Below are 11,461 nucleotides of genomic sequence, written 5' to 3'. Positions count from 1 at the left end.
GCAAACTGCCTGCTTAAACAGCATGTTTGGGGTGAAAAGCTTTGCATGTGTTGGGTGCAGGTCTGGAACATTCTGTGGTGCAGACGTGCCTCGTTTGCAAGCTGCAGGTTGGTGCTCAGACGCCGCAAAACCAAAATTATTCATTCTTTTACAACAAATAGCAGGAGATGACCAAACCAGACTATTATGATCAGTTTACCTTTAAAATGCTTTATAAATAAAGAGACATTTTGGAAGAAAATGGGGTTTTTATTTTGTAATGTTGGAAAATTAAGGCTGGATAAAATTTACAGGAAATGTTTATTAATTGTATCAGGTGATTAATTTTAGTGTGAAAAACATCTATTGTGAGAAAAATGTGAAGTTTTAGGATATGATACAAATACTGATCTATGTGGAGGAGTTGAGACACCGTAACGATGTTATTTACTGAAAACTAATAAAAACATTCAGTGGATGATGTGTTGCTAACGGCAATGAGGGAAAAATGACCCAAAATATAAAATAAAAACAACAACAACAACACATATTTATTACTTACAGCAAACACGTCTGATTCGCTCTTCACACAAAAACATTAAGTTGCACTGATTTATTCCAGCAGCAAACTGGGAGGAAACAGAAAACAGTTGATGCAAAGTGGATGCTACAGGGCGGATAAGCTACACGCCAATCAGCACGCTCACTGCAGGGCGACCGCTCCGTCAGCGCTGGAAACGCTTCATCTCCCAGTATGCTTCTGGATTAAGAAAGAAAAAACACAGACTTTTGTCCTTTATCCATCTAACAGCTTGAGGATGCTCTCCCTCTCTTTCAGAGCTTTCCAGGCCTGATCCTTCTCCTTCTTGGTCGGAGTTCGTTTCTTCTGCCGGGCCGCCATGATCCGCCGAAACCCCTCCATCACCTCGTTGTCGGCGACCCTCACCCTCTGCCTCAGTTCCTGCTTGCGCATCTCTTCTTTTGCCAACCTGGTAGAAACACAAGTTTCACGTCAGACAAACTTCAACATGGACCAGCAGGACGTCCAGCCACAGTAAATTTATTCACGTCTTGTTTTGTTGCAGAAGAAAATGTTGTTGGACGACTTTAATCTTTATTTGAACTGGTTGAACAAGCTAAAATAATGTTTGAGGCTGTTTTTTCCTGTAAATAAAGGTTTATCAAAAACTCCTGTGTGAAGGAGTTTCAGTTTAAATACAAGAAGGTGAAAGGCTGAAAACATTTACAAAACAAAGATTAAAATCCAAGAAGCGACTACGGGACAAACTTCGACAGATCCAGTGTTTCCCCACCGCCCTCCTACGAGGTCAAGCTCATTTATTCCAACCTTGTTTCTACTGAGCACCGCGTCACATCCAAAGTCATTTTACTCCAGAACAGGTTTCTGGTTTGTCCTTTTATTAAAAACCAAACAGTCGGATGTCATTTCTGCTCCGTTATGTACGGAAATGGAGACCTTTAAATGTCAGTCTGTTCGTCCACTAGGGGGGGGAATATTTGTTGCATCTCATCTGAATGAAATGGTTTTATTAAGTCTTGTTTCATCATTTCAGTCATTTACTGAATATTAGCACGTGATGCGGTTTGGAAATGAGATGCGACTTCACAGCTGTCACATGATGTTTTACATCATTTCATTACCACCTGTCGGGTTGAGGCTCATGAACGCAGGATCTGATTTGAAGGCTTCACATCCTGATTGTTAGGCTACATTCTCAGCAGGTACGTCAGCTGGACTCTGTACCGGGGGAGGAGACTCGCCCCATTTGGGGGGGTGAGTCTGCGTTCACGCTGCACTACACAAATAAATCAGACCTTTTAAATAACACGACCCACTCATGAAATCTTACTGAAGGAGAAATAAGACAACCAACGAAGAAGAAAACTGGTTCATCTATTGGTTAATACAGAACAACAAGTAAACTGTGGATCTGCATCAGATTCCAGCTGTCCTGGGTCGATCAGTTTTTCCACGTCTGATGGAGACATCTTTCCCCATTTAGAGCATCAACTCTGCTGAACTCACAACGCTCTTTGCTGGAAGGTGAACCAGAGTCCACTTCTCTGAACCGAATCAGTGTGTTTTCCCCAAACGAAGCGGACTTTCCGAGGAGGCGGTTTGGAATGAAAAGCCTGGTGGGAGTTCCACACAACAAACCAACACTGACCAATGATGATGGAGGAAGCTGTGTCTCTCCATCATCACAAAGCGACCCTGGCAGTCAGTCGGTCTCCGGCCTGCTACAATCCTCACCGCAGCAGCTCCTGCTTCCTGGCTCTGTTGTGGGCACTGAGGGCTTTAAGCTCCGCTTGTCTCTTCTGCAGCTCTGCCAGGACCTCATCCTCCGAGTCGCCTCCTTGTCCGGGTCGCTCCTCCGAGTCCAGCAGGCCCTGCGCTATCAGCTCCTCTTTGATTCGTGCCTCTAAGGAACGAGTGTGAGGAACACTGAGGAGGAGGAGAGAGATGGACGGCATGAGGAAAACTTTTATCAGATGACTTCTTAAAACTTGTTTTCCTCCTGTTGCATCTCACTAAAATCTCATTTTTGTCTGTTTTTATCTTTGCAGCTGGCTGCTTGTTTTAAGAACTTTGAGTTACTTTTGTCAGAAATGTGCTTTATAAATAAAGTTTGACTGAATACTTTAAGCAGATCTTGGTGATTTTTCAGCAGGGTTAACAGATAAAGAGGCAGATGCATGCTGGGAATCAGGGACATGGATCATTTTCCATGTTTGGAGCAGAAACTTTTTAGAAACAAACTTTAAGATGTGTTAAATTGTTGTTTTTGCGTTCAGGGAGGATTAAACTGGTTTAAATCCGACACGGTTCTGCAGATGTCATTCGTCCAGAGCAACAAAGACGACGAGACATTTTCTGTAGAGACGTACTGCAGGTCAAAGGTCAGTTTTCTTTTCTAAAATCCATAAAACATTCATCTCTCCTTTACAGTCTAGATTTAATAAATGTCTCATTTTAACGGCGAGTAAACGTGAGGAGCTTCTTACGGCGACGCTTAGTTACCATGACGACTCAGTCGTTGCATCCGGTAAGATGATGCTTACAGGGATGTTTCTAATCCATCTGAAAGATCCACCTTCACACACACACACATGATGACGTGAGAATATCAGCTGTGTGTTTTATTATGATCGTAATGTGACATTTACAGAATACCGCCTGCGGTAGTTCCAGCCTCCCTGCTTCACCGCGTCTTGATCTGCGCCGGTTTTAAAGACGGTTTGTGCTGATCAGGTGACCAGCGGCTGGAAAAAAAAGCCTCCTTCGTCTTTCGGGTGTGTTGGTGCGCAGGCGGGCACACTGTATGCATAATTCACAGAAACGGGTCACTCTGCAGCCAGGTACACGGTCTCCATGGCAACCTGACAAAGAGGCTTATATGATGGTTTTCTCACTGTGGAGTAGAAACTCCTGCATGTTTTCACTGAAACGTAGAGTCAATGTTGGAAAAACGAGGCCGTATATTGTATAAATGTATATTATGATTAAATATGTTTATTAGTTTAAACTCATGAAGCATCTCTGAAGACGAGATCTGATGATGTTCTGCAACCTGACGTTCAGCTCCATCAGGATTGTCCGGGGACCAACGTCTACCAGAAACAAACTGCACTTCCTGCTTTTCTGTTCAGCTACAACATGGAAGATCACACCATAAAAACGTTTTCACTTTGCTTTTTATTCTGCTGCCGAAGCAGCAGCTCGACTTGACTTCCCCATTTCCAGCAGCTGAGGATGGAAGAGGAAGACCTGGAGACACCGAGCGGAAAACGTGCGTCATCGTGACGGGATGAGCAGAATGACGGAGGAATTAAACAATTCGCTGTTAAAACGGGAAGAAACCAGACACTTGCTGAGGGATTAAGTTTGTTTACATGGTCGAGTTTCTTCTCTTTAAAGTGGATTTCATTTTAATTCTGAACTAAAGAGGAATTAAAACCTTCATGTAAACGTTGCCACGGTGTTATCTTACAACTTCTAACGGACTGACTACATGTTTTAACCATCAGGTTTATTTAAAGCTGCAGAACTGGGTTAAGAAACAACAAAGCCGTGAGATGAAGCCTGAATAAACCCAAAAGTTTCCTTTCATATCGCTGATGAAGCAGTTTTGTTTTCTCCTTCAGGGAACTGATGTTGACTTTTCCAACATGTCGTCTGTTAGTTCGATAAAGCCGAAACGAACGCACCTAAAAGCTTTTCCTTGGCTTCGTGGGGAGGTCCCAGCACCATCATTAGCATCCTTTCCTGACATGTCTGGGATAGGAGAATCCTCCATGGGGGATATAATATTCTCCTGGAAGAAACAGAAAGGAAAGGACATCTCAGCTGTCAGAATCTGAGGCTAAAGTGATGGAAAATTAATGTACAGTTGTGCTCATATTTATCCATACCCTTTCATTAAAGACGGAAAATAACAGCTGCCTGTAAAATAAGCTGAAATTGACTAAAGTAATAATAAATAAAACTTTTATGAAAATCATTACATTATTTTCTAATTCTGGTTCAATAAAAATATTTTTATTACAAAGCAAACAAATAAGATAATTTATTACATATTCCATCAGTCATAAACTAATATTTAGTAGAACAATGCTTTAATGTTTCCGCTCCAGTCAGGTGTTTTCTGTTCCTCTCAGTCAGACTTCTGCACCTGTTGACAGGTATTTTGTCCCACTGTTCAACAGAAAAGTCTCTCATTTGTCCAGGACACATTTGTTTGTTTCTTTCTTTCTTTCTTTCTTCAAGTCAATTAAAGAAAAAACAGTGTCTTATATTACTAAATTAGATTTTTGCAAATTTTTAGTTTTTGTTCCTTTTTTAAGTCTCCAGTTATTTGAGTGACTGTTGTAAATTCAGCCTTTTCTTTAATGAAAGGGGATGAAGACATATGAGCACAACTGTATGAACAGATAAAGCAGCATAAAGGGCAACCAGAGGTTTGTAGAAATAAAACACATAGATCAGCAGTGACCAAGCCTTTTCTCATCTGCACATCATTCTCTCACGTCTGAAACACACACACACTGTTTCCATGTTTCCACAGGTCTTCCTGCTACTATCTACCTGCTGTCCTCACTGCAGCACCTCCACCTCAGCTGCATCCCAAACGTCTTCTTGGCTTTATTCCAGCCATAGAGGATCATTATTTTCCTGCTTTTCTCATCACTTGTTGATCTTTGGCTGCTCCTGATTGGACGTTACCGTCAGTTTAAGCTCTCTGATTGGTGGAAAGTCTGACAGGAAGTGTCTTCATCATCATGTCCAGGTGAAAATAGAGGTCTCTTAGCAACATGGTAGTGATGGTGATGAAGATGTGATAAATAATGGTGTTACCATGAGTAACCTGAATAACGACGTTCACATGGATAAATATGTAACCTATCTGATTGATATGAATCTGATCAGATTCCAGATGACGTGTTTACATGGATGCAGGATCTGATCAGCTGTGTGTGTGAAGGCACCTAAACGCTGAGATATCCATCAGAGTTACACGCAGCCCTTCCTGAGAAACCGGTGATGATGTCAGCGATGCGGTGCCGGAGAACGAGTGGGAATATTAAAGTTAATGATGAAGATTTCTCAGCTCAGAAAACAGCGAGTCTGACCTCGACGAGCGCCTGCAGCAAACGCTGCGTGAGAGGACCAAAGGGACAGCCGTCTTCTGGCGAGTCATGCTGGGATTCGGATTTCTTCAGCAGCGAGTCCACATCTACTTTAAGCAGGGAAAGAAAACAGGAGCACAGTTAACAACCGGTGAAAATCCATGCTGAGTCAGAGCAGAAGCAGGGTGTGTGTTCTCCAACCTTTCGCATCCAGCTCTGCCAGCGGGCCTCCCATGAAGCTTTTCTTCTTGTCGTTGGCTCGGGCTCCTTCCCTCTGCTCCTCCAGCAAGTCCTCCTGCGCCCACCGCTGCGAGTAGTGTTTCCCCAACGCTGGAATCTGCAGGTAACACAACTCCTGGAATCACCATCTGAACACACTGAACTTCAACCAGCCGGAAGTTCACGACTTTTTAATTCCTACTTTGAAATACTCGGCTTCATCATCCGGAGGTTTCAGAAGCTCCTCGAGGAGTCGGATCTCTTCGTTTGTGATATCAGCACAATATGGTTCAACGGATTCCCAGAACCTGCTCAGAACACAGCCATGAAGCGGGAAAAGGAGGCGGATGCACGTTGCACGTCTGACAGCAGAGAAGATCTCAGAGAACATCAGAACAGCATTGGATTCATGATGCAAGTCGACGTGTTGGTGATCACCTGTTGGGAGCATCGTTCTTCGGAGTGCGGGGTATGTCCTGCGCATCGTCGGGAAAGTCATACTCTGGCACCTTCGGCTGCAGGTTTTTGGATTTGGGTCTTCCAGGACCTGGACCAGGCCCGTGTCCTCCCTTGCCATCCAGTTTTTGCTTTTTTGGCTTGTGGCGGGAAGAGGCTGCAGGATCGGGGTCTTTCCCCAGTTTCAGAATGCGCTTGTCTCCCTTCTTGTCTTGCCAGTCTGTCAGGATCTGAGATGGAGCACAGAGAGGTAGAAGTTCTGCAACAACAGCTTGGTGAGGCTGGATCAGGGGCGGGGTGGCAGACTCCTACCTGTCTCTGCTCCTCCAGGGCCCGCAGGCGGCGGCTGGCTGAAGACAGGAGGGTCTCCAGCTCCAGCTGCAGGGTGTCCAGCTCCTCGATGCCGATGCCATCGTCCTCTGAACGGCCCAGCACCGCGGTGTAGCGTGGGCACAGCTTCACATGCTCCACGGGCTTGAAGTCGTAGTATTTCAGGGGGGGGCAGTCCTTCAGCTCGCTCATGGTGGGGCAGAGAGCTGCCTGGCTCTGGCTGAACTGGGAGCAATGGGAGCCGCAGGTTAATGGGTGTCATTGCAACCAGAAGCAGCAGATTTCTCATCCCACGCAGAGAAATGAGCCAACCACGCACATACGCACGCATTCAAGACGCGCACACGCAGCTTCATACAAGGACTCCGCCGTGCGCGTAACAGACACGTCCGTGCACACAACTCACACCCAGACGTCTTACAGCCACTTCATTTCACACGTTTATGGATCAGAAATGTTCATTTTAATGTTAAAGAGAAGCGATATTTACCGTCAGTGGAAGGTGTCCATGATGGGAGAAACCATCAGGGTGTCTGGAACCAGTTCCACCAAACTGGAACAAGTTCCACCAAAATCATCATTCTTCACCAAACAAAAATTACTTTTAGTTATAATAAAACACTCAAATGGTTCGTTATGTGATAGAAAATATATAATGTTATGGTTACTAACACAAGCTGAGTAAACGGGATATATTCTGATCACAACGTTACGCTGAAGTGGTACGGTCGGAACAGTCCACTTTCTGGAGAGGGGCAACTAATAGGATAGTTGTCCCCTAAATCAATTTTTTTTGCGGAAAAAAAAAGTCAAGTAAGCTTCGTTAAAATTGTTATTTAACAAGAATATTTTCTAGAAAAGTGTGAGTATGAAAATAACTCCTGGCCAAACGGATATTTAGCGACATGTCTCCTCCTGGAAAAGCGGAATGGACTCACCGTAGGGTTTGCTCGTTTTAATGAAAATATTCCACACCCGGGCGGTGTTAGGATTTCTGTACGTAACATGACGCGTGTGGCGTACGCACACCCGCCTCGTACGTACAGGTAACAAAAACAAACACACCCTTGAATAACTTGGTAATGTAGGATTTACGGAAGAGTCGTCCCAGGCGTGGCTGAGGAACTTCCGTCTTCTTACGGCTCAGAATGGTAAGTCCTGCACTGATTCTATTTTTCATGCTTAATAATTTAAGTCTTTACTCCAAATAAATGAGGTTTAACCAGTAACGGGATCAGCTAACTAGCTAGCTCCTAGCTTCTCAGCCACGATGCTGTAAAATGAGAGAAGATGCATCCTCCTGTCTCTTCCTCTCGGCCCAGTTTTCTCAGAGTTTCTCAGTAATATAGCTTCTATTATGCCATAATCCAGGTATCTGGGCGTCAGGTTAACGTCAATCTTTTCAATACGTCTGGGTGTCCTAAAGCATCCCCTGCTACGAGCTAAACAAAAATTAGTATTTCTGTTTTAATTATCTCTGTTTAAATTAACAGATAATTACTTTGCTAAAAGAAAGGTATGCTTTGCTCTCAGCTTATTTTGGATACTTGTTAAACCTGACCTCAGAGGTCACCATCACGAGCTGGCAGCAGAACAGACCACATCATCCTGCAGGATCCTCTGCAGAGGGACTCTTCCAGACACTGATCTGTCCTTATGTCCACCAGTTATCTGTCCTGATGTCCACCCAGTTATCTGTCCTGATGTCCACCCAGTTATCTGTCCTGATGTCCACCCAGTTATCTGTCCTGATGTCCACCCAGTTATCTGTCCTGATGTCCACCCAGTTATCTGTCCTGATGTCCACCCAGTTATCTGTCCTGATGTCCACCCAGTTGTCTGTCCTAATCTCCCCCCAGACAGCGACTCTGCGCCCCTACCTGAACGCTGTGAGGGCCACCTTGCAGGCAGCTCTCTGCCTGGAGAACTTCTCCTCCCAGGTGGTGGAGCGCCACAACAAGCCAGAGGTGGAGGTCAGGTATGTTCAGTGGATCGCTGCTGGTCTTGTTTGCTGTCAAAACCTCTTTTCTTCCTCCCATTTTTCCTCCCCTGAAGCTGTTTTTTAGTTCATCTGCTGTGCTCAGACATGTTCGGGCAGGATTGCATAATAAAGTTCTGACATGAGGAAGAATGGCACAAGCGTGTGCAAGGCATGGATGGAGCGTGCTGCAACCTGTCTGCAGGTGTCCTCCTAATACCAAGCTGAAGTCTGGAAGGAGTCTGACCTTTCAGGGGGCTTATGCTGGCATGACTGAAGGTTATGAAGCTGAGGAAGTCTGTTGTTTATGTGCTCACAGGAGCAGTAAGGAGCTGCTTCTTCAGCCGGTGGTGATCAGCCGTAACGACAAGGAGAAGGTTCTCATTGAGGGCTCCATTAACTCCGTCAGAGTCAGCATTGCTGTCAAGCAGGTGATGAAACCCAGCGTGACCATGAATGCCTGATTTTCACCAGCACGCTCTAAACTTTCTGCTGTGATCAACTTCAGGCCGACGAGATCGAGAAGATCCTTTGCCACAAGTTCATGCGCTTCATGATGATGAGAGCCGAGAACTTCTTCATCCTGAGGAGGAAACCAGTAGAGGTATGTCGGCAACCTGAGGAATCTGGTGGTAGAATAAAACCCGAGAGTGACAGAAGACGAAGTTTACGGGGCTTTTGAAGCACAAATGTTCTGGAAACTGCATGAATACAACTGAATCAGTAACTTCCAATCCTCTTTATTTCTAAGCGCAGTATAGAAACGCATGCTTGCTGAACGTATAAACCTCTGTGCTCTGCTGGACCCGAGGAACAAAATACACAGAATTTTGCCTTCTGACTGATGACTTTCAGTATGTAAACTGTGTATACAGACATCTAACTGTGTAAGTTATAGACTGTAAATAAGGAGCAGTATTTAAATGAACCTCTGGCTTCTTTCTGCTCCTTCTCAAACAAGGTACACAAATGTGCATCCTTGTTTTGTTCTGTATCTGTGTTTGAGATTAAGAAAAAAATACAGTAATGTGTCTGGAATATGATAAATAAATGTAAACATTCCTTTGCGAGGGGCGCAGCGTTACCTCGGGTCGGAATCTGGGAAGCGACCTGACCTGCAGCTTTCTGTGATGAACCCAACGTTCACTGATGTGTTAACGTCCTTCTGCAGGGGTACGACATCAGCTTCTTGATCACCAACTTCCACACGGAGCAGATGTACAAACACAAGCTGGTGGACTTCGTCATCCACTTCATGGAGGAGATCGACAAGGAGATCAGCGAGATGAAACTGTCCGTCAACGCCAGGGCTCGGATCGTCGCCGAGGAATTCCTCAAGAACGTAAGAAACGTTTGTTTGCTGCGAGGCTGGCGTGTAAATCTGCACACATTCCAGAGCTGGAAGTAACCGGATCCTCTCTCCTCCAGTTCTGATGACGCCGACGTCCTCGGTCTCGTACAAGCCTCCGGCAAACTAACGGCCAATCAGCAGGAGCGGAGGAGGAGGGAGCAGCCAATCAGAACGGAGATGAGAGGGACCTTTGGCGGCCGTCTTCAGTACTTCCCTGTATCCTCGAATATCAATTCCTGTATATAATGAGATATTTACCAGTTTCATTCTCAGCCTCTGAACAAATCCCCAAACAAAGGCGGGTCCTTAAAGTATTAATCAAGTTGATATCCGTGAATACAGGGGGGGGGCGGGGGGCACGTTGTCGCAAATACAGCAAGCAGGTTTTTGTATTCTGTGTACGTGAGTTTGTACGTTGTTTTAAATTTTTCTCCAAAATGTTTCAGTCCAGGACGTACGTGTTAGAGGAAGTAATGTGTGTATTACGTCACGGGACGAGCGCCGTCTGCAGACGCCACAAAACATGCAAGAAAATGATCCGAGAATAAAAGTCTGTTGTTTATACTGGTGTGTTGAGTCAGAAAACTCCTTTTATGGTTTCTGCTAAATGTGCTGCTGCTTCTATAAATGGACCTGCTGTCGCTGAGGAAGTTGCTTTTCGACGGCGTTTAGGTCATATCTCACTTTAAGCGTTTGTTTGAGGAAGGGGAAGTGCTGCAGACTGTGTGAACGGTGTGTGTGTGTGAGATTCATGTTCAACATTTAGCTCGAGGAGAAGGTGCATTTTACACGTTTTCTTGCGTTGCATGTCAGTGCAGTTATTGGTGTGCATGCAGCTGGAGAGCCGCCTCGGGGCGACCCGGATCCTAATCTCCGGTTAAAGTCGGTTCTGACCGATCCAGGCTGAACCTGTCGAGCTTTGGGAAGTGTGTGTGGACACAGACGGAAGCTTCCGATTCCACCAGATGATTTCTGAATCATTGCATTTCTCTGCCAAGTTGGTCTTTTCTAACTTTTTATCATCAACATTCAGATTTGTGAGAAAATAAGCGTCCGATGCATCAGTCCAAGAAACATCATGGCTGGTTTAAAAAAATAGCATCTTTATTATGGTGGAGCTGGAAGGTTTTCTAGTCACAACTGAGCTAATGTTCCTTTTGTTTCTGTACTTACACGTTCACACGGATTACTTCACAAAACACTTCAAACTTTTAAACCGTCCACCTTGTCCTGTAGAGGACGCCACGGTGAGCCAGCTGGAGAAAAGCTCATCATCATTTACGCTTCACAGCAGGTGAACTTTGTGTTTACAGTAGGATTAAAACCCACAAATTGCACATTATTACTGCAGACAGTAACATGAAATACTGTCTTCTCCGCTGCATGCCCGACATAGAGTCGCATGTCGGGCATGCAGCGGAGAAATCACATCACGATCAGAGTGAAGCACAAGGTCGACGCTTACAGTAACTTTCAGTGTTGGTTCTATCGCTGCACCA

The 11,461-nt window shown here is 45.0% G+C and overlaps 2 protein-coding genes across 3 annotated transcripts; one reads left to right on the top strand and one right to left on the bottom strand.

Moving 5' to 3' along the window:
- Positions 1–500: 500 nt before the first annotated feature.
- On the bottom strand, positions 501–7,322 carry tada3l (transcriptional adaptor 3-like). Of its 2 annotated transcripts, none has more exons than XM_079242751.1 (9): positions 7,124–7,322; positions 6,616–6,858; positions 6,286–6,533; positions 6,050–6,155; positions 5,830–5,965; positions 5,632–5,735; positions 4,210–4,316; positions 2,255–2,446; positions 501–968 (listed from the first exon to the last, which is right to left on the bottom strand). In XM_079242751.1, the coding sequence occupies exons 2-9, from the start codon at positions 6,823–6,825 to the stop codon at positions 776–778; spliced, it is 1,296 nt and encodes a 431-aa protein (XP_079098877.1). In that variant the 5' UTR covers positions 6,826–6,858; positions 7,124–7,322; the 3' UTR covers positions 501–775. The 2 variants fall into 2 exon arrangements, with proteins under 2 accessions (XP_079098877.1, XP_079098878.1); XM_079242752.1 differs by having other exon boundaries at positions 6,616–6,853.
- Positions 7,323–7,697: 375 nt separating this feature from the next.
- On the top strand, positions 7,698–10,497 carry LOC306757811 (actin-related protein 2/3 complex subunit 4-like). The gene is made up of 6 exons (XM_079242956.1): positions 7,698–7,784; positions 8,493–8,611; positions 8,931–9,042; positions 9,120–9,215; positions 9,783–9,953; positions 10,040–10,497. Exons 1-6 carry the CDS (start codon positions 7,782–7,784, stop codon positions 10,043–10,045), a joined length of 507 nt encoding a protein of 168 aa, XP_079099082.1. The 5' UTR covers positions 7,698–7,781; the 3' UTR covers positions 10,046–10,497.
- The last annotated feature ends 964 nt before the right edge of the window (positions 10,498–11,461 follow it).

The sequence above is a fragment of the Telmatherina bonti genome, assembly GCF_933228915.1.
Source record: "Telmatherina bonti genome assembly, chromosome: 6".
Lineage (NCBI taxonomy): Eukaryota > Metazoa > Chordata > Actinopteri > Atheriniformes > Telmatherinidae > Telmatherina > Telmatherina bonti.
Note: the sequence above shows the minus strand (reverse complement) of the source record. Positions and strands in the feature narration are given on the sequence as shown.

Excerpts from the sequence above, each read along its gene's own strand:
- LOC306757811 (XM_079242956.1), top strand. Across the intron at positions 9,043-9,119 it reads TCAGCATTGCTGTCAAGCAG|GCCGACGAGATCGAGAAGAT; the intron begins GTGATGAAACCC and ends GATCAACTTCAG. Across the intron at positions 9,216-9,782 it reads TGAGGAGGAAACCAGTAGAG|GGGTACGACATCAGCTTCTT; the intron begins GTATGTCGGCAA and ends GTCCTTCTGCAG.
- tada3l (XM_079242751.1), bottom strand. The coding sequence starts at position 6,825 with ATGAGCGAGCTGAAGGACTGCCCCCCCCTGAAATACTACGACTTCAAG. Across the intron at positions 6,156-6,285 it reads AAGAACGATGCTCCCAACAG|GTTCTGGGAATCCGTTGAAC; the intron begins GTGATCACCAAC and ends TGTTCTGAGCAG. Across the intron at positions 969-2,254 it reads AGGAAGCAGGAGCTGCTGCG|GTTGGCAAAAGAAGAGATGC; the intron begins GTGAGGATTGTA and ends TGTTTCTACCAG.